At 39.3% G+C, this 23,014-nt stretch overlaps 1 protein-coding gene across 1 annotated transcript in view; it reads left to right on the top strand.

Annotated features, from left to right (window-relative positions):
* The window catches only part of UST (uronyl 2-sulfotransferase), a gene marked incomplete at its 3' end in the record, with an annotated part of 169,444 nt that overhangs the window by 53,496 nt on the left and 92,934 nt on the right, over positions 1-23,014 (top strand). Inside the window, exon 2 of the mRNA XM_081997119.1 lies at positions 14,165-14,208. Coding sequence (XP_081853245.1) covers positions 14,165-14,208 — 44 coding nt within the window. The remainder of the gene's footprint in view (positions 1-14,164; positions 14,209-23,014) is intronic.

Raw genomic sequence — 23,014 nt, 5'->3', positions numbered from 1 at the left:
GTCACTAATACCAGTACTGCAGGCACCGTCCGTGTAGTTGTCTGTCCTGATAATTTTTACACTGCATACCATTGTTTCTATGTCTGGAGATGCTAGGTTCCTTAATTTTTAGGTAGCTGGCTTCAGAGAAATCTGAGCACTTACACCTTCTGAAAATGGCCTCTTTCAACGTGCAAGGTATCCAATCTGTTAGATGGCTTTAAAACATAAGCATTAAAAAAAAAAAGCAGGGGGCAAAACCTGTGAGCAGTGAACACTTCAATACATGGAATGACGATTGATTCTGTTTCTGTGGTGCTTGTGTGAACACATCTCCTTTTACACATCTCCTGACTAAAGACTGACAGTCATGCTAAATGGGACTCACTTAGAAGTGAGTTTTGCAATATGTTGCTGACTGGGGAACTCAATAATTTAATTTCAGAATTACTGTACTTAGAGACCTCTGCTGTAAAGGGACAAAAATCCAACATGAAGACAAAGCTGTAAGAAAATTAATGAGAGAGATCTGGGTGATCTTGCCTTGTCAGAATGTTTTTATTTCAGGAAATATATAGTGTGTAAAAGTAAGCTGAGCTATAATTACATGTAAGCTGGTATTTAAGCTTCTAATACAGAGAAGACCACAACTCTCTAAACTTTGTAATAAGGGAGTATTAAATTTGTATAAGATGAATTTTTTTTGTATTCTTCTTGTTTTCTCAGCTATAAGAAAATGAGAATAACCCATGTTTAGTAGTTAATCATGAACTTTTCATAAACTCATGTTAATAACAGCTGCTGTTGGCAGTTAGATAAAATTAAACAGTAGCCTGCCTTAGCTCTAGAGGGTCTCCAAGCTTTATTTTATATAAAACAATAAATAATTCTCTAGATTAGATTTCTCTAATTATTGGTGACCAAGTGTCATCTTTCTGAGCAATGTAGAATCTCATACAGAATAAAGGACAAAGAATTGCATTTTTCATGTATCTGAATGTTAATTTCCGTATGCTACCATTTCTTTACTCTGTATCTCAGCCAAGCTCAATGGAAATTTGTAGAAATGAAATACTGTCACTGAAATGACCCTGTGAAATGTAGAATTACACCACAGTGCCTGCTACATGATTAGAACAAAAAGTCTATTCTCACCTTTCTGCAAAAGTTTAACAGTATTGCCATAAAGCTCTGGCATTAAAAAAAAAAAATTATTACTTTTCCAAAGAGGACTGACAGGCATGTCCTAAAAATAATACACCACCTAATAATATAATGCAATAATACATCTAAGTTATAGTCCCATAGTATGTGCCAATATGAATACCTTGTTTTAACTTTTTAAAATGACTAATTTCATATTGGTTAGGAGTATCCCAACCATCAAGCAAAGCAGAGATTGTAGCTGATATATATTTATATAGTTATGTGCAGATACCAGAAAAAAAACTCTATTAATGCACATGTACACTGAGAAGCTGACTTTAGATAATGGCTATTATATGGTGGTAGTCTACATGGCACAGATGTTTTTCATATAATTTAAGATGTCTCTTGTAAGAAGCATGGTCTGCAGGAGGGCTGGTGAGTGGCAGTTAGAGATCTATCAAACTGCCACATCTTAGTGGTGACATCCTGATGTGGTTCTCCAAGCTAAATAAAACACAGAAAAATGATATAAAAAGAAAGAGCACGCCTAGGTAATTGTTACCAGTAGTGAATGTTTGCCTCTCGGAGTTCATAAGTTCAGTCAAAGCAAGCAAGAGCAGTCCTAAATAAACAAACATTTATCCAAGTGAGTCAAAATGTGCTTTAGATCTCCTTAGTACCTTCATCGAGTTGAACTCCTCACCAGTTATGTTAGAAGTATATATCAAAAGTATGAATCTTTTTGGGACAGGTAGAGAGCACAAGAGAAATAATGCCCATTTGACGACTTCTGCTGAGGTTGATGAAACTTGGACCTCTTGTGTGGTTGTATGACACTGCATCCAGTGTAGTTACCTTTTTAATACAAAGATGCTAATGCAGAACCTGTCATTGCTGACATTTTTGAGAAACTGTTTTAGTTGTCGGAGAGCTTAAGGCTGCAAGAATTAATCAGTACATCTGAAAACTCTTCATGTGTCTCTTGTCTTCCGAATGTTTTCACTCAAACTTTTGAAAATTTAAAGCATACTAAATGCTTTATAATTGATAGCCAAATCTTTGCTGTTTATTATCTGGCAAAAAACATCAGTACATATATTTATATTTACTGCTGGATACATTTATGAGTTGATGGCACTGGTGAGGCCGCACCTCGAATACCGTGTTCAGTTTTGGGCCCCTCACTACAAGAAGGACGTTGAGGTGCTCAAGCATGTCCAAAGAAGGGCAACGAAGCTGGTGAGGGGTCTGGAGCACAAGTCTTATGAGGAGCGGCTGAGGGAACTGGGCTTGTTCAGTCTGGAGAAGAGGAGGCTGAGGGGAGACCTCATCGCTCTCTACAACTACCTGAAAGGGGGTTGTGGCGAGGTGAGTGTTGGTCTCTTCTCCCAAGTAACTAGCAATAGGATGAGAGGAAATGGCCTCCAGTTGCACCAGGGGAGGTTTAGACTGGATATTAGGAAAAATTTCTTCACTGCGAGAGTGGTCAAGCATTGGAACAGGCTGCCCAGGGAGGTGGTGGAGTCACCATCCCTGGAAGTGTTCAAAAAACGTGTGGATGTGGCACTTTGGGACATGGTTTAGGGGGCTTGGTGGTGTTGGGTTAATGGTTGCACTTGATGATCTTGAAGGTCTTTTCCAACCTTAATGATTCTGTGAAAGTCATGAGGGTTATGTTGTCTCTTTCGTGTGGGTAAGGCTTGTGTGTGTGTTGTGGGTCTTCAGCTTCAGTAATAAGGAAAACATTAGGTTTTGAAGAGCGGAAGTTTTTATAACTACATTCAATTATATTTTCATAGGGCATCCTACAAAATGTTTATGAATCAATGTAAGAAATCATGTGCTGGTACAAAAATAGGTACGAATCTTGTTTAAGAGCATGAGAAATGAGGCAGGAAAAGTCATCTTTCTCAAAATCATGATGTTTGTGCTGGGCGCTTGCAGTGCTTCATGGAAGAAGAAAATTCTTTCAGAAACATTGGGTTTTAAGTTTAGCTATTCCATGTAGTAAATGGCTTTTTTCTCAATAAAGGCTGAAATCTGTAGTAGAAGGTAGGTATTGCAAGGGGCTGGAATGACAGGAATGGGGTTAATCCCGTCTTTTTACAGTTGCAGGTGATGAAAGGGTGTTGAAATGGAAAGGCAGGCTTAAAAGGCAAGTCCAATGCTATATGGTTGCTAAATCTTGTCTCTTATTTTTAAACATGTCATTTCTATGTAGAAGTTCCTAAAATACTAAACACTTGCACTGAGAAGTCTTTTCGTCACTCAAATGCATCCGTTTGGAACACGGGTAGAAAGGAGTTAAAATGTCTTCATGAACAGAAGCCAGTAGCTGGATAGTGTGAAAATTGAGCAGTTTGGCCAAAGCATTTATAGTAATGGAAAATATTTGTGTTAAATCATATTGAAGTCTAGAAAACCATCTGAAGCTTTAGTATGTTTTGTAATAGAGATTAATAAAACTTTATGCTAATGTGTCATAAAGAAGAAATAGCTCATTTAGGTACAGTATGTTCCTTATCTGACCTACTTAGATGCTCTGTTTCACAGTTACAGGCTTTTAACAGACCTTGGCAAGAAATGCTACTTCCCATTTTGTGCCTGTTAAGCCTTTTGAGGGTGGAAAGCTAATAATAGCTAAACAATTTGTAATTTTTAAAAAATTTTGTCTTCAAAGAAGAAAGCAATACAAAGATACCCACTTCTTACATAGGGTGCTCTTGCTTTTCAAGAGGTATGTGAGTATAGGGAAGAGTTTTACAGTCATTCTCTCGTGGCATAAAAAAATGGTAGAGGAGGAATAGGAGACAGAGCCTTTTTACAAAGCTTTTATTTTCAGTTGTACTTTTTGAGATTAGATAGAAAGAGAACCTGAACTGTGAAGAAAGTGGAAAACCATACATACATGCAGCTCAATCCTGCAGGCTACCTCATATGGGGGGTCCATTATCCTAAATGCAGCTGCCTCTGTAAAGAAGTGTGACAAAATCATAGCAACCCTATGACTCGAGATGTTGTGAAAAGCACATGCAAGGAAAACTCATTTGGCTTTAGCACAGTAAAAATATGAGTAATTCTTCGGAGCTTTATGTGACCAATTGTCTGTGAAATGTGTTCATTTCTTCTCTGCTAGGAAGGTGCTGCTGGGGTCAGACCACAGATCGAGGCAGCTTCTCGGAAATGTGCCTCCAGGGACAGGAACTTCAAACCAAGCGCCCTACAAACAACCCATTCTGGACAGCATTTGCAGCACAGTACTTAATAATACTAATAATAGTAATAAAAGTCTTCCTTGAGTAACTGGTGACTTGCCAGCTGGGCGTTTTCCAAAATTCATTGACTTGCTCTTTTTCAAGATTGCCTGCACAGGGGGAAAAAAGAGAGGTGTATCTGAAAGTATCTGCATAAATGCAATGGACAGGAATAAAGCTTGCAAGCTGACTTAAGTTTAAATAATAAAATCCTTGTCTCTGGAAAAACGTCATGCGAAAGAGCAGAGCTGATGTCTGGTATTGATGTAATAGGAAACTCTTGAGACTGGTATCATCTGAAAAGGTGCCTGGTCAGATACACATTCCCCAGAGTTTGTAGCCTGAATGGCAGAGTAAAGTGAGACTAAGAAGCCTCCCACGTGACAGGGTCTTCATTGAAGCTTTGTCATTATGTCCTTTGTCCAGCCCTCAACCGCACCTTTGAATTGTCATCACTTTGGTAAGGAGAGCCTTGTAGAGAGAAGGTTTATCTGCAGGCTCACAGTCCTGTGCTTCAGATGTGCAGAGGGAGGTCTCCTGCATTGGGCGTGCCGCTCTCCACGCAGGGGAGTGTGTGCGCATTGAAAGGAGGAGTGTCATGGCCCTACCACTATCTTTTGTCCTAGAGTTTTTTCCTATGCGTCAGGTATTCTGCTGCAGGGTAGAGGTAAAAGGTTTACCTGATGAAGGCAAATGGCCTGCAAATATTCTCGCACCTATCTGTCATTCGGGAGGAAAAGTGGGAAACGGAGTAACCCTAAGCCTTAAAAAGTTTCTTCATATGACAGTCAATGAAAACAGACTTCTTGCCAAGATAGTGAAACTGTCACTGCACATGCAGCTGGAGTGGAAAGATCTTCCTGAAAAGTTTTCGCCGAGTGCTTAAAGAAATCCAGAGGAAGGGATCATCTCTCCCCATGCTCTTTTCTGCACTTTCCCCTTTGTTTACATTTTGCCTTTATGAATATGTTACTTTTATCTGACTTGAAGTTTTTATGCTTGTTTTTACTGAATTGCATCTTGTGTTTTCAGACCATTTCTTTAACCGATTGGTATCTTTCTGTGTTCGCCCGGAGTTTCAGCAGATGTCAAATCCCTTCGCTTGGTATTGTTATCAAATTTAATACCAGTGCTCTTTAATGCTTTTTTTTTTTTTAAAGTCATGAATGGGAATATTGAGTGATAGGACCCAGAACAACACCCAGGGGAAGTTTGCTTGATTTAAAAAAAAAAAAAAAAAAAAGCTGGAATAGGAGCTGGTTTAATTTGCCTGTCATTTCAGAAGCAGCATGGCAACACCTGGGTCACTCCTGGCAGATGCCTGCCTGACTAATCTGCTCTTGGAGGTCTCGGTGGCCAGTCCACATCCCCCTGACTTACTGCAGCGTTTTTCTGTTTCCAGTTTAAGAGTGTTGGGTTTTGGTAACTACTTTCAGAGTATTGTCTTTCGGCCAGATTTTCACTCATTCATTCTCTGTTAATTCTCAAAGATACTTGTTAATGCAGCCTGCCGCAAGCAGTTTCCTAAGTATGCTACCTGAATGTCATTAAGTCTAGCTCATTTCTAAATGTCAGATGTTTCTAACTACTGTCTTAACTTGCTAGTTCCAATGCTACACCGATCCTTTTTGTATTCAGCCATAGTAATTTGACACGGTTTCCACTATTATTTTCATGTTAGCCAGTTAGGAAGTGAAGTATGGGACCACTCGTTCTGTCTGTGTGCTTTCAATGGGTGGCGGTTTAGCTGTCAAACAGTGAGCTTTTCTCTGCTTGCCTCTTAAATTTTGAACAGCTTCTTTTGCAGTTGCCTAGCTTTAAATGTCGCTTGATCGCACATTTGGAGAGGAGAATTTTTCCTAGGGACACCCCAGAAGGCACTAGGGAACATAATACTGTGTGTACTTACAAAATTGTCTGTGCATTTTTGTAAGGTAAATCTTGCTAAGGAAATTAAGAAGAGAATACAAGTCATTACAAAATATCTGGCACACTTGGTGATAGAAAGTAGAATAAAAATATTCTTGGGGGGAGGGGATCCAAAACCAAACCATACCAGCCCTATTTAATCGGTGTCTACTTGCTATGTGATACCAAAAACCAGAATTTGAGAACCAGCTGAAAAGTAGAGTGAAGGTGAAGAACAGATTAATGGGGCTGTGAAGTGCATTTAGCAAAGAGCTACTTGGCCAGAGAGATAGATCGCAGTGTTTGTTCTCATAGTAAAATGCATTCAAGTAAAATCAAAATAGTTTGGTTTAATGGCACCTCATTTTTTTGGTCATTAGGTTTTCTCTGCACTGTCTTGATGGAGAGCTGCATATCTGCTTTTGCTTTGAGTGCAGGAAAATACCTGTTAGGGCTGGCTTTATTACTTGATTTTATTTTTCCGCCCCCCTGCCCCGAGTAGTAATAAAGCAGTTTCTTGACAAAACAAACAGTAAAATGAAACACCTGTCTGTACATTTTGAAATGTTTGTTACCTTTCCGTGTAAGGTATGTTGAAACAAGGCTTACCTGAACGGTGCAGAGAGGATCTGTGACTTCAGAGTAGCTGTGCCTTCTGGAGTCTCCTCTCTGCAGGAGGAGAGCTGTGCCTAGCACGCACCTTCCCCTGCCCTGCCTGCACCTCTCTGCTGCACATGCCGAAACCGGGAGGATGGCGGTCAGCCTCTCACCGGGGGTAACTGGGCAGGCGGTGTGCCGCCGTCTGGTGCAGAAAGGATGACTGAACCGGTAAAGATCTCTGAGAAGGGCGAGGAAGATCTCAGAGGAGTAGAAAGGGGCTGAGAACCAGCAGCGCAGAGGGTAAGACTGCTGTTTGTAGGTATGTTGGGCTGGGGCCAGTATATAGTGGTCTATGAAGACTTCTTGGTGCTAAAGGCCAGTACAAGAAAAAGTTGGCAGGTCTTGAAAGACTTCCAGCGTGAAGATTAGATGTGAGTGTCTAACAATTGGGGTTAGGAAAAGTCTCCCAGTAGGAGTCTCAGAGCAAAATATTCAACTGCTTTGTATGTGTATAGGACGAATATGCAATGCCGGTGCTTGTAGCAGGAAGATTTTGAGCTTCCTGCCTTCAGACCCCCTAGGCCTGTCTTTGTGAGTTTGTAAGTCAGAAGGATGTTCCTCCTTACTTGAGGACAGTTTTAGCCAAGAGCTTTTGTTGTCAAATACTTGGATTCAGCTTCATCTAGCCAACGTTTCTAAATGTTAAGTGTAATAGGTCTTTCATCTCAGAGAATTATAGGCTGGCATTAGACGGTGGAAGCAAAACCAAAAAGCAACCAGGAACGTCACCAGTGTCTGTGATATTTCCATCGTAGTGAGCTGTAGATCACATAATTTAGATAGATGGAGTCACATCAAAACTTTGGGGTTTTATTTGAACTAAACCACTGAAAGTTTTGAATTTCTTAATTATACATTTCAGTATGTTTAAATGTAACAATACAGTTAATGTGGACATTTTTCCTAAGAAATTGATTTATGGAACAAGTTAACACTCTAGTCTGAATATGTTAAAAGGCAAGAGTATAAATATAAACACTAATAAATTGGGCAAACTGATAAGTATATAGAAAGTCAGTATTCTTATTTTTTTTAATAAAGATATTTTTCTCATTTAAAATCTTTCTCTGATGTATATTCTGCATTGGTTCAGAACCTACTGTTATCTGAACCCTTCATATCTGTATTCTAGTGGTACTTTTATATATATACTACATATGCAGAATTACCAGCAAGTTTTCAAAAACTGTATTTACCTGTGCCAATTTCTCTCCTAATTGTGTTATATAAATATAAAATAAAAACAAATATAAAACTGTTAGGTAAACAAATCTGAATTGTATCTTAATGAAGTTTCCAGGGTTCATCTGTCTGGGTAGTAAAGCCAAATAGGTATTTTTATCATGTTCCAGCTTCTTTGCTTCATTGCATATAGTGATGTGGAGTGACTTAAATGTTTAGATTTGGGGTTGGGGTCTTTTTTGGTATTTATGATTTAAAAAATGAGGAGTAACCACAATGTTTTGAAAGGCAAGAAAGGAAGCAGAAAAAACAATTTCAGAATGGTTAAAAAAATAATCCTTACGCTACCTTTTTTTCATGGTCAAAATTGAAATTTTGACAGTATGACAGAGGAAACCAAGTGTAGATACAGCGTCTTTTACAAATGGTGGAAGAAATTGCAATAAGTCACTTTGTATTCCAGTGCAGACTGATCAGTGGGGTTTTGCTGTGTTAACCTTCTCTGCACACCTCTGAAAAAGCTCCCTCTGTTAAGGCTGGTATGGCTTTGCTGACCTCAGCAATAGCAGGGTTTTCATTTTAGGTTGGATTTAGGCTGGGCAAAGTCATTCTGCTAAGTTGCTAGTTTTCAAGTTATGGTCCCTAGCCCCCTTCCTGCCTTTGGACCACAAAGGGCTCCATGACATGATGACTGAGAACATTTTATTATTTCAGATGTATAAAAATCTGTGAAGTTTCTAAAGATGTCCACTGCTCTGCTGGGAATAATAATTAAACAAAGAAGGGAAAAAACAGACAAGAGAGACACACCTATAAAACGCAGGAGGCTGAAAATAAGCTGCAGAAACCACCCCCAACCTATTGTTTCTGGCAGTCCTTTCTGGCCTGGGTACATACTGCCAGCCACAGGCGTCCTGTTCCAGTTAACGCTCCTACCAGTGGAGCCCCCAAGTGTTTTCTGTAGTGGGAAATTTTTCATGGTAGAAAAAAAAAATCAGGGAGGAAATTGCATAGAATAAAATGATAACTGGCACTGGGGAGCCATGAACTGATGTTGATTGTGGGTGGCTTTCCAGCTTCTTGCTTAAATAATTTTTTGTCTGGAAGCAGAGCAGAACCAATCCTCTTCTGATTACTCACTGACACTTTAGCTTATTTTGAAGGTGTAGTTCTTAATGATTAGGGGTGATTGGTGGGGGAGTTGTCCTTCAAAGCCATGATTTCCAGACCAGAAGACTCTTTAGACAACTATTAAACTATTCCTTTCCTTTAGCCTTCAGATGATCTAAGTAAGGGATGGTATGCCAGTAAAGGTTGTATTGGTGCTTTGAGATGGTGACCGAGTGAAAAAAGCAAAGCAGGATTTTCGCAAGACACGTTAAATTTGGCAGTAGCTGGATCCCAGCTCCCTTAGACTGCTGCTTGTGATTCCCACCAAGGGAAAACCCTGCTCCAGGAAAATAGTCAAAACTCCACATTTTCCATATTGGCTTTCACCCTTCATCTCTACCCAATTCTTTCCATGTGATATCTGCATTGTTCAAATGGAATGATCTTGTTTCGGTTGCTATTGAAGGGCCTTCAGTTCATATATAAGCCCATTTACCACCTCTTCCTGTACTCCACAGTCATTTTTTTGGAAAGGTTTTTTCCAGGATTGCAGTTATTCTTGTTTTCTGTGGTTCTGAACTGGACACACTAATATTTGTCCTTAATCCTGGTGAATGACCATATTTCTCTGTATAAACTTGGCTTGCTTCAAGCAAAACCCCCACGCTTCAGTGATTCCAAGAAAAAAGGAACATAACCACAAGGTTTCCCCAAAGATTTTGCATACGGCTGATTCACTTAACCTCAAAGATAATAAATTATGGAAAAACTTGGACTGCTTCCACGTATTCACTATGTTCTGTAATGAAGCTGAATTCTTTTTTTTTTTTTCCTGACAAAGAGTGCAGGAGACTATGTTCAGTCAGCTCAAGTGTGCTGTTGAGCATGTTTGTGGAATGCATAATACCACTGTTTTGAGACTTGATTATTCTGTCTGACTTGTTTCTAATGCCTTAGGCTTTCATGCTATTACAGGAGGCGGAATATATTATAAGACAGAAAATTTACTTTTTAAAGAGTAAATCCTCTCCAGAAAAAAAAAAATAAATCTAGAAGTGTCTTGTCAGGCAACAGACAAGAGCATGTGTGTTTAGTAAATGTCTTTAGTAAAGCTTTATTAAAGGACTTCAGAGAAGGCATCCTAATAAATTAATGACACGGATTGCTTCGGGGCAATGGTCGAGGTTCTCAATGAGGAAAGATGACCTCCTCTTCTATTGCTTTATCTTTTCCACCACAGAAAGCCTCTTCTCTTCTTGTGGCACTTGGTGATGTCAAACACATGCTGTCCGTGCCAGAGCATATAAAAGCTGCATAATAATGTTCTCCATCTTAGATAAGCTTGTTGTGTTGATGTAGTTACAGTAAACACTTGAACTTATGAACGGTGGTTTCAGTGTTTATGGTATCCATTCCTAAGTTGCTGATTTTTACTGTGCAACTGTCCTTTTTGTACTATGTCATCTCTTAGTAGACAATAGTTCATTGATTGTCTTTACCTTGGTATTTCTTCATTGTTGCAATACTTATAATAATGATTTTTTCTTTTGTTTTTAAATTAACCTAGTCTCATAAGCATTCTCTGAGAAGTGGCCCTACATGTGAAAGCAACATCCTGTCTTAAGTTCATAAAATTTATAAATACCCAACTCAGGAGTCATGCTTAATAAGCTTTTCAAGGCCTCTTTTTGTTTTAAAAAGTCATTGTCCTCCCTGCAGGTTTTCTGCAGAAATATTCTGACCTAAGTGCACATTTTTCAGAATATTTCTGCATGCATTAAGGCTCCTGTAATGCGGCCCCTGTTTTGCAAGCAGAATGGAAGCAAGCCCAATTCTTTGATACAGTGATCAGTGAGAGCATGTGCAGGGCTTCCACTGGGTTACAGGACTGGCCAGCATAGCCCAGAGCCTGCCCGTTCCACTCCATTGCAGCTGGATTTGTTATTTTAGTGTTCTTTACTTAGGGTATAGTATGAATCATACAGCAAAAAGGGTTCACTTTTATTGCTGAAAACAAATACTCATTTTAAACTTGAAGCCAAAAGAATTCAGACTATTGAATTGATGTGGCACGCTGCGAATGCTGAAATCTGCTCTGGTTCCTGTGCCTGAGGAGCAGAAGTAGGAGATCTGGCCGGGGAAGGGAACTAGCTCAGAACATGGCATTTGGGGCAGCGTAAGGGAGTGGGGAATGTCTGCAGCCTTCCTTCCTCTGTTTTTCATTTGTAAGCTATTCTGACTAGGTTTCAGATCAGTACTCTTTAATTTTCTTGATCACTTGTGTCTGTCTGGCAATTAGTTTCTATCACCATTAGTTGCTTCTGGATTTGAACATGCAACTGCCATGAAAAAGGCCTTTATAAAATGGGCCAAAACTGTTCTGTCATCTTGTAAGTGGATACAGTAGTAACTAGACTATGCTGAAAAAAAAAAAACAGGCCACATTTATAAAAAAACATTTTGAGAGCAGAAATCAAACCTACAAGATGCATGTTCAAAGCATATTTTGATGTCATTTTAATCATTAAAAAATTACAAAGAAAGGAAAATGCAGCATGCATCTAAGAACATAGATTACTGATACAGAAGGTTGAAATTAGTTAAGTTATTGGCTCCTTAATTTTAAAGAATATCTCAAAAAAGGTTTCCGTAATTCAGCTCAGACACTCTTGATGCTGCTCGGTAAGATACTGTGTAAACTAATGACTGTAATGATCTGTTTTCTCAAGAGAAGGTGGTAAAATTCGTCTCTACAGCAAAAGGGGCCATGATAAGTGACTGCTAAAGATCTAGTTAATATATACGTAGTTAATATTCCTTTTTATTTGGGTAAGCCGATGTTATGGGGAGAAGAGAAATATATATGACTATTAATGTATCCTTCTTTATACCAGTTATAAAACTCAATTTTTTTACTCTCTTCAACAAATTTATAGTTTTCATATGTTTATGGCATTTCCAATGTGTTAACTCGTTTAGACAACGAAAATACTTTTTTAGTATGGATCCAAATGGAACAATTTTCCTGACACAATGAGAAAACTGTAAGAGTTATTTTTGTCAACAACAGTGGCAGTCTTTCAGCTTAATTAATTACAAAGAGGAGAACGTTGCTATGAACCACCTAGTAACAGCCTGATCCTACAGGAAAGTTAAATCCTGAATGAGTGTGAAAGGAGAGGCACTAACAGAGCTTTGCTTGCTCCCCTCCCAGGTGTAACTCTGGGTTATCCTGAAATGATTCTTTTCAAGTCCATCTCACTGTGCATGGAGTAGCTACTTAACTAGAAAGCCATATGCAACTCTTAGCAGTCTGGGAACTGAGTTACTTCCCTAGCAATTGGAATTGTATCAGAGGAATGGATAATAGAAATTATCCTGAAGATAGGGAATCAGCCATATTATCTATGGCATTAAAATAGTCAACTGGGTTGTTCAAAGAGTGGATATTTGTGTCAAATGTGTAGAAAGATGAGTTTCTGGTATGCTTCAGGAGATGGATTTGTGATTTCAGATGACCATCAAAAAGTTATTGTTCAGGCTTTTGTAATTGTGCGAACTCTTGCAAGATCAAGGTACATAGATCTGTAAAAGAATGAGTTTGGGGTATTGGGACACACCTTTAGATGAGTTGGAAGCCTTTTGACTCAAGTTTTTGTAACTTCATAACCTATGCTAGAAAAGCATAGGGAAAAAAAAAAAACGGGAAGCAAAAATAATTCTGCAAAGTAATCCTGACTTTTTATTGTACGTGGAAATTCATCACACTTACTCACGTGCAAACTTCTCCTTCCTGCCCCCGGATCCAGAAATCTCTCTGTTTTTTCTGTCACTCCAAAAAACAGTGTGACACGGTGTCCTTTTGGCCAGATTGATGAGAAGAGCTCTTTGGTGCCAAATTAAGTTTTACTCCCACTCGCCTGCGTTGCCCCAGAATCTGGGGCATCCCACACCCCAGGATGGAGATGCTCACAAGCAGGACATGCTTTTTACAGATTCCCTCCATGTGACATTTGGGTATCTAGTAGGCACTTGTAAAAATGATTCTTATACTCCATATTGATGTAAGGTTAGAGCAGAGGTATTTTTGCTGTCTTTGGCACAAGTGTGACTGAAAGGAGAGGCATATGTAGCCCAGGGGGAACTTTTAGACTTGCTGCAAGGTTTCATTTTCTGCTGGGACATGTTGGGAAAGGTCCCGATTAATCCTTCGGGAGAAGGGTTCAGGAAGGACAGTTGTGGGGAAGAAAGCCTATGAGTGTATGTGGGAGGGTGTATTTTATGTGTCAGTGTGTGTTTCTAAGTAATGGGTAAAAAGTCTGCCTTTTTTATTGTAGCTAACTAGGAAGGGAGCACTTAAAATTTTTAGAAGCTTTTTTTTTCCCTGGAATCTTTCATCTGAATTCAAAGAGCACCTTGAAAAGGCAGGTGTAATTACCTCAGAATATAACTCCCATTCGATACTGTTCAAGAACAAAAAGGTGTTTTGGAGGTTGGGGAAAATCCATGTTAGAAGAGAGTTAGGTGAATGCTTCTCCACTCCACTCAGACCAAAATCTAATTAAAGCCTTTGATACTTTATTTAAGAAATATTTTAAGGTTAACTTGCTTAAAATGTACAAGGATGCAGCTGACAGTTTTTGTCATGCAAATAATTGAGTGCTGTCATTATTTTATTAAAGCTGCCTTGGCCCTTTTAGTTTTATGCTAAAATGACAATGTGCATTTAGTCTTTTATCACAAATGTAGCCACAACCAATTACTTTTGCTTCTCTCTTGTTTAAGTAGAGGGTTTTTATTTTCCTTGAATTACTTGACACCACAGAACCGCTGGGATAGACATATACTGGTTCCATGAATTAGCGAGTTTTGAAGTTGCATTGGATGACTTTTGTTTATCTCCATCCTTCTTCTTTTTGTAGGAAATTCCACTTATTTGGATGACCACGGACCACCCCCTCAAAAGGTGAGCTGTTGTTATTTTGTATTTGCTTTCTTCTTGCCTTTTTTTTGGTTTTGGTTTTTAACTAATTGTATATTTACTTGTGTGCAAAGCAACTCTGCTGAGTTTACATCAACAGCACTTGGCCTTTCTGACTTTTTGCCCCTCAGTATTTTCAGGCATTTGTAACTAACTTGGGTTAAATCCCTGTGTAATTAAACTAATGGAATTTTTGTCGTTGAGTCAAGTGGAGGCAGGATTTTAGTGATGTTCTGTCTGTCAGCACATTTGTGCAAAAATGAGACGCCACAGTTGGAGCTAATACAGCAAGTGAAGATGGGCTTTTTGCTGGCAGCAGTTCCAACAACATGGGCTCTGCTGCAGGTGCAATGCTTTTAAGCAGAGCAGTAGGATATATTTAATGAATGTGTGTAATGAACCCTTTTATAGGGATAGGGTGTGCTGTTCCCATCATGTATGACTGCGCAGCATTGATTTTTCCCTAACCATCATCATTGCACCTCATGACATTTCAGGTGAGGACCAGCATCATGATGGTTTCTTCAAGAGGAAAAAGTAGAAGCAGGCATTTAGTGTCTCTTGCCTTGTTTTCTTTTGTTTTACCCTGTGTTGGTTTATTCTCTAAAACATGATTTAGTACTACCTTGTGTCTATCTTTCCAGGCAAGAAGGCTATCCTTTTGTATAGTAAATATATATATATATATATATATATAAAAAAAAAAACTCAAACACAATGGTTTTCTTGCCTCACTTTATTTCTGTAGGTATAGTGTAGTACCTTACTGAGTTATTTGGGTAGAACTAACTGCAGTTTCGAAGTCTTTATGCTGTGCAGTTGCAACACTTGAAGGTGCAGCTTTTCTGAAAGTTTCCGTTCCAAATTATGCAGAATTCTTACTGTTATTTGTAAAACACCAAAACAGAAAGGTGGGGAGGAGATACTGCGATTCTGTATATAATAATAATTACCCATAGGCTAATTTATATAATATAGCCTAAGTATTTCTTTAATACAAAAATTTTCAAGTAGTATTGTTTTGATGGAACTTAGATGCCAGCATGCTTTTGTAAGCCCTATCGGTATTTAAATAGAAATTTAACCTGTTTTAAGAGCTCCCCATGAAAGGGTGAGATTCCATGGTCACTTCTACCTAAAAAGTGGAGTCTGCTGATGAAAGGGTCATTTTTATCTCAGCAGTGCAGGATTCCCACTGGGCTGATGTAGGTGAGCCAGAACAGTTACCTGAAAACATGTCTGTCTTCTAGTTTAGTTTTCAGGCAGATTATTTCGCCGATGTGGCCCACTGTGGATGCTAGTGCAGCAGGTGAGAGTGAGTAGTTACAGATGGGGTGGAGGTGAAGAGCCACTATGTCTGATGGTGATTCTCACTCTCTTCAAACTGGCAATGAAATCACATCCTGAGCCACCAGGCCTTCAGTTTAAATGCTCCACCATGTGTGTGCAGCGTGGTGAAACAGTTGCCTTTTGGTCAGTGGAAGAAGGGTAATGTGGAAAGCAATTTGACTTAGCTTGGTTACTAGTGAAAGCAAGCTACAATAATCTGGGTTTCTTGACCCTTTTGCTGCAAACTCTGTGTGCACGAGACCTGTAATTTTTAGGTGATGTGTGCAAAATACGTTACACTCTTAAAGTTCAGACAGCTCAGAGGGATGATGTACACTGATTTTCTTCCTCTCAACACAAATTACTCTCTTTTTCTGCATGCATAGTTACAAAACCAAATGGATGTAGACAGAAGTGACAAAACTAACCTGTTAAGTTCATCATTACTAATGATGAGATGGGGGGGGGGGGAGAATCTAAGGCTAAACAAATGTTTCACACTTCAAATTTAATTAGTACCCTCTTGTGCTCTTGAAAGGTATTTGTTTGTTATTTGGGTACCATCTGCTTCTCTTGCCCAGGAGTACAGCAGCTTGCATGGAGTAAAGCACTATGTTTGCCAGGTCTCCACAGTGAATGCTCAGCTTGGAAGAGTGAATCAATGCTTCTTCCAGACCTGCATTTTTCATGCTGGTGTTAGCATTCAGAAGTGCCGAGCTGTGCCAGTAAGGAAAAGGCTGTAATCTAGATAAGAGTTTTTAACACTGAAAACTTTATTCAGATTTTGGTCCTTTTACTTCAGGAATTTTGCATTACCAATTAATGGTGCTGTGGATGGGAGCTGTACTCCTATGGGCAGTAGCAGTTGGACAGATCTGTCCAACCCAGACACTTTCCTGTTTATGTTATGAAAATTTCTTTTGCCTGTCTAAACATGTAATTTTGGGCTGTGTTCACACAGCTTCATCCAGCTGCAGTTCAGCTGCCTGTAGAAAGGCCAGCTGATTAGATACCTACATGGTTGATTGGTTGTGTAGGTAGTCTTTGATTAGCTGCTTACAGTCAGTAAAGTTTTCGGGCCTCCTCTATAATCATCCTCGGTCCTGAAAGCTTGGTGAATAGCTTAGTGGAATAACAGGCTACAGCCTTGTATAAGTTGCAGGTATTTAGCTTTTTGAAATATTTGCCTGTATTTAGAAACATAGACAAAAGATGAATGCACACATTTTGATCATCTCTTGGACAACATGTGGGCAAGCCTGATTGTTCCTGGGTGGGTTTTCTTGTTTTGTTTTTCATTCTTCTAATCAAAACATGGGTGGAGATTGGTAAAAGGGCAGGTAATTCCTGGTATTTGCTTGGGCTCATGTTATGCACAAAGATGTTCTTGCTTTGTAAATCTCACGCATTGCATTATTGGCTAAGGGCAATTATTTACCCTTCTACAGCTTCAGCTCTGAACTGTGAACTCTGCCTGTGTCAGTGAAACTAAATTCACTGTAATTGTCATTATCTTTCACGTAGGCTCTATTCATACGACTAGATAACTGTCTACATTTAAACAAATAGTGGTTAAGGTTTAAATTGACATATAAAAAGGTGTCAGAAGAAATTTATCCCGAATCAAACATTTAAAATATTCCATTACAAGTAGTATTTTCGGTTCTGTTCCTCACAAAGCACAGATGACATGTGCTTATTAAAGAAAGGTGCATCATGTAATGCATAGATGAAAAAGCCCTCAACTTCTTTCAGTCCTGAAAGCATACCTTTGCATTCAACTGGGTTGGTCAGCATTCAACTGACTGTGGTCAGTCCTATGTGGCCCTATTGTGTGAAGCTCTCCAGCGTGTTCCTAATGCCCGCTATATTCATCAGAGGGAATTACAGCATGCCCTGAATGAAATGAAAACATGAGAGGGGATTTGGTAGGGTTAGGAAGTAAGTTTTAGAGTCAAAAGGATTCAAATTTTGTGTCTGCCTAAAAATACTTAAAAACTAGAAACAGAGGTAATGGACAACAATCCACTGCCCAGGATTGAAATGACTGATAGCTAATATCGGTGGTATGTAGTCAGCTGTAGTGGAAGGCCCCCAACAGTCGATATGCACCAGACTGTAACTGTTTTACAGAGTACATTCCAGTGTTTTGTTGGAAATCATATTAGTTTTGGCTTTTTGTCATGGCTAGGTGCCAAAACTTTAGGGTTTTTTAAAATACTGGTTTGTGGGTTTTTTTCCCAGTGGAAGAACTGAAAATAGCACTTGTTCTCTGAATAAGGAATAGCATCATCATGTTTCAGGAGATCAGGGTACTGGGCTGTTTTTTCAAATAAAGTTGGCAGCAGCAATTTTCTTAGTGCAAGTAGAGGAGGAAAGCTTTGCTCACTGCTGTACGTGAACATTGCTGGTATGGTTCTGGTTCCCCCTTTAAGAGACAGTTTTTCAAGTCTTCCCTCAGTATAAAGGTTTATTTGACTGTTAAAAATTAGCAGTGGTTACCCTTGCCAGTGGTATGAAGGTAATGTGTCTGGCATAGGCCGCTCTTCTGTGGTCCTTAGGCACCAAAGCCTTGATCAGAGATTGACTAATCCTAGATTTCCATGAGTTCTAGGACAGATCTGTGTGTGCTTCTCTGCTGGTAGATCCAACCTCCAGTAACCCTAGCACACCTCTGGTCTAGCTGGTGTTAGTACGTGACACATGGAAAGGGAATATAGTTGAGCCAAATGTAACCTCCTTCTCAGTCAGTAAAAACTAACCATTCAAGTTAAAGCACTAGAATTTCCTAGTTCATATCTCTATCTCACTACCTCCCGTTTTGTTTGTTGTTTTTTTTTTTATATGCATCCGAAAATATAAATTTTAAGGTCTTTGCAAAGTGATCATTTGTTTATCCTTTCTCTGTAGACTGGAATCTAGGTGATGCCAATAGATGATGCTAGCCTGTGAAATTGATGTTCATTAGTGACTGCTCGTGTTCAGTGGATATATTCAGTGTTCAGGATGTATTTCATGTCTGAGCATTCCAGTGAATAAAACGGGTGTATTTTGTTTCCAGTATTTGGGCTAGCTGTTTCCTTAGCAAAACTCCCTGAGTTTTTTTCCTCCATCCAAGGTGGTGATGCTGACCAAAGAACAAATGATGCGATCTGTATCAAACCTACTGCTATTGATTGAAAGCTTTCCCCCTGAGAACTTGGCAAGAGCATCAGGATATGTCCCTCTTTTGGTGCAGCTGATCTATATGTGTAAAGGAGTTGTGCAGTTAGATGATAGATAGATTACATTCAAGTGGACTATTCTCCTTTTCTTTATGGTTTTCCCATGGGATGCCTGTCATGGACCCAAAGTTTTCAGCAGCTGTTCAGGTGTCAGCAAAGCCCTGTGCTTAGCACGTGCTTCAAAGCTTTAAGTGAATACAAAAATGGATGTGGGTCAGGATGAGGTCAAAATGAAAAGAAATAAAATGCCTACACAAGATAAGTTTTACCTGATTTTATTGGTTTGAAGCTGGAAAGTGGTTAAATAATCCTTTTCACCATTCTTTCAGTTTTTACCTAGTGCTTATGTGATAATTGTTCATGTTTTCCTTACGGACCAAGACTATGGGAAAAGGTAGCAGAATCCTTGCGTGGCCTTTGTATATATGTACTGTACCCAGCCCTTTTCACCTTCTGTCATCAAGTAGATTTTTTAAATTTTATTTGGTTTTAAATCTTTACTAAAAGTTGGTGTCAGCATTGCCACCATTACATTGAGTTTTTATGTTAATCAGGCTTGTGTCAGCTTTTATTTTTTCCAATTCTGTTTTATAACAGTACTAAGACAACAGCCAAGAGCTGTGCGTTTTTCTTTTAGTTTTGATTTTCTTTTTTTTCAGTGAATAGTTCCTGTTTCATTTAAACTTGCGTTTTAGTTCTAGCATCTTTTTTGAGAACATGGTTTTACCCCTTCAGGTCTCTACAGTCTTATTTGATTGATTTGTTAGGGATGAAGTGCTTGATTTAAAAAACAAACGAAATAAAAAAACCAAGCAAGAATTAATTCCTTTTTGGTACATGCTTATTAGGGATTTTAAGAGCATGAACAGTAGCGTGTATAGTTTTGATAGAGTTGAAATTCTCTGTTTAGCTGTTCTAAAACAAATGGTGGATAATCTTTGAAGCAATCCATCCAGGGCAGGGTACGAGGAGATTTCGGTGATTAAAAAGCCCTATCCTGCTTATAAAATGAAGAGTTGTTTATGAGATGATCATGCAGTGTGAAAGCTTTCAGCCAGCAAAAATTGCCAGAATTTAGAAACACTAAAATAAAGTAGCTTCATGGGGCTACCAGACTCAATACCTGGCTGATGAAATTGAAATATTAAAAAATATTAATTTTAAATAATATTAATATATATTAATTATTTTTCTGCCTTAACTACAAAGATACCCGTTATAGTTTGAAGTACTGTTTTACTGTATAACTGAGCTTTTGAGCTAGTACAGTCAATAAAATACTGCAATTTTAAAAAACATAAAATATTTCTCCCACTTCCCTCAGTTTATTAAAGTCAGTGTAAAATAATCATAGAAATCTTGGGAATTTTTTTAATTGTGTTCTCCTTCCTTATATATGACAGTATCTCAAGGGAAGAAAAATTTGATTTTTCCAGATTTCCCCATTGCCTGTTTTTCATAATCAGTTGGAATTCTGCTGAAGCTACAGGTGGTGAGTGATATAGCACACTAGTATTATGGAGATACTGCCAAAAGCTAGAATTGAATCTGTACTATTAAGTGTGAATTGGGTTATAAAAATATTTGAGTATTACTGGAGTACTAATTTATCTTTGTTCATACTAATTTATTGATCAAAAATCTTTAAGACAAGAAATTATTTTATTGTTATTTACCAAAATAAAGAAGATCATTACTTATTTTTTAATACTACTTCAGTTTGTAGTATATCAGAGAGGTGTTGGTACGGGGAGGCTGACTGATAGTAAATGGACAGTACAAAGAGACTTGGGAAATTAAAGACAGATTGCTGTCACAAGAAGATGAATTTGTGAAGGATACTGTGCGTGCTGACATCCTGCAAAAGTTTCAACGATAGTGAACTGGCTTTTTACTAAGCCTGACATTTTCAGCCTCTCAATTTTGAAAGACTTTGAGGGACAACAGGGATGCAGGTTTTGTGCATCTGTAGTTTTCATCCATCTAATTTCAAAGATGCTTTGAACCATCTTTTGGTTTGTACTTTGCTTTTCAGCCTGTGTGCATAGTTAAAGGTGAATTTTGCTTGCCTCTGGTATTAACACAGCAGCCTACCTACCGTTACACAAAATAGAAAAAATATCACCAATTTTGCAACCTGTAGGTTTTGTTCTACGTCACATACCATAGCTAAAAAGCTACCCAAGGCATTAGCATCCCCACTTCTGAAGCTAGTAGAGCTCTGTTTTCACTGAAATTTAGGACATAATCCATTCTGAGTTGATTTTTGTTCACTTGCGAAGCATTCATGCACATTATTTCACAGCATATGAATCTCTCTTACGGATTGCAGTTTTAAATTTCCAGCTGTCCAGTACATTCCCCTCTTCTGCTACTCCTTTCCATGATAGGAAGCTATTCATAAACTAACGTAGCATAGGGGAAGGTCATAACCAGTCAATCATATCCACTCAATCATGGGCCACCTCATTGTCTTTTTATTATGAAGTGCTGGCTATTAATACTGAAGTTCAATTCCAGCTGGGTCTGGGTGACCTAAACCTTCAGTGGAACAACAAAAATCTGCCATTCTGGATAGGGCTAGCACAGCAACGTATCTTTTGAAAGTGACAAACTGATTTGCCTGATGTTGCTAAGCCTTGTGACTCAGTTGAGTAACACTCATGACTTTACCACAAGTCTTGTATTTGTTGATGCTGTTCTTAAATCCTGAGCTGTTACCATTTAACAGTTCTGGAAGAATCTCAGTTGACCTTAAAAGAAAAGGTTCTTTTTTAGCTGCGATGTTTGAAGAAAAAAATTTGAGAACCTGGAACTTGGGATGCTGTGGAGGCTTGTAAAACCGAAAAAAAACCCCAAACCCAAATACTAAACTTACAGTATTATTTTGAAAGCCTCTTGATTTTGAAGACAAGCTGGTAGGTCCTGGCAGTCTTCTACTTGGGCTTTATGTGAAGTGTAGTTCAGGAAACAGTAAATAGTGGTTAAGTACTCTAAGAAGGGCTGTGAGCTTTAATAAAAAATGAGATTGTGAACTTGCCAATGATGGGTCAACAAGTAGAGTCAAAACATCAGGCAAAGAGGACAGGGTGTCTTGACTGGGCTGAAGGGGTCTGTGTGAGAGTGGTGGTATCATAGTAATTCAGGTGAAGGAGGAGTTTGGGTGAGTAATTGTCATGGTTTAACCATGACATTTAATTAACTCTATCCCAGCTGAAACCAGGACAGTAATGTAAGGAGAAGGCAGCGTGAGTATGAATAGGTAATTCTCAGGACAGCACCCATGACACCTCAGTGTCCTGAGGGAGTGTGGAGGCTTTTGCTGCTGGCACCATTGGGGATTTTGAGTAGATGCAGGGAGAAGCTCCCTCCATTGACATGGAAAGGACTCCTGCCTTGGTCAACAGGAATGAGGTTTGATTTGCCTGAACAAGCTGGATTAATGATTTCAAGTTGCAGAAGGGTGAAAAGGGAGCACTTCTGGGCCATGTCCATTATTGCCTCCGACATGTGGCAACTCCAACACCACAGGATCCGCTTATGACTCAAATCACAGAATCACAGAATCACTAGGTTGGAAAGGACCTTTAAGATCATCAAGTCCAACCATTAATCCAGAACCACCATGTCCCCTAAACCATGTCCTGAAGCGCCACATCCACACGTTTTTTGAACACTTCCAGGGATGGCGACTCCACCACCTCCCTGGGCAGCCTGTTCCAATGCCTGACCACCCTCTCAGTGAAGAAATTTTTCCTAATATCCAATCTAAACCTCCCCTGGCGCAACTTGAGGCCATTTCCTCTTGTCCTATCACTAGTTACTTGGGAGAAGAGACCAACACCCTCATCGCCACAACCCCCTTTCAGGTAGTTGTAGAGAGCGATAAGGTCTCCCCTCAGCCTCCTCTTCTCCAGACTAAACAACCCCAGTTCCCTCAGCCGCTCCTCATAAGACATGTGCTCCAGACCCCTCACCAGCTTCGTTGCCCTTCTCTGGACACGCTCCAGCACCTCAGCATCCTTCTTGTAGTGAGGGGCCCAAAACTGAACACAGTATTCAAGGTGCGGCCTCACCAGTGCCGAGTACAGGGGCACAATCACTTCCCTACTCCTGCTGGCCACACTATTCCTGATACAGGCCAGGACGCTGTTGGCCTTCTTGGCCACCTGGGCACACTGCCGGCTCATATTCAGCCGGCTGTCAACCAGCACCCCCAGGTCCCTTTCCGCCGGGCT

This window comes from Phaethon aethereus, assembly GCF_964289735.1.
Source record: "Phaethon aethereus genome assembly, chromosome: 3".
In the NCBI taxonomy this organism is placed as follows: Eukaryota; Metazoa; Chordata; class Aves; order Phaethontiformes; family Phaethontidae; genus Phaethon; species Phaethon aethereus.
This window is presented reverse-complemented; position numbering and strand designations above follow the sequence as displayed.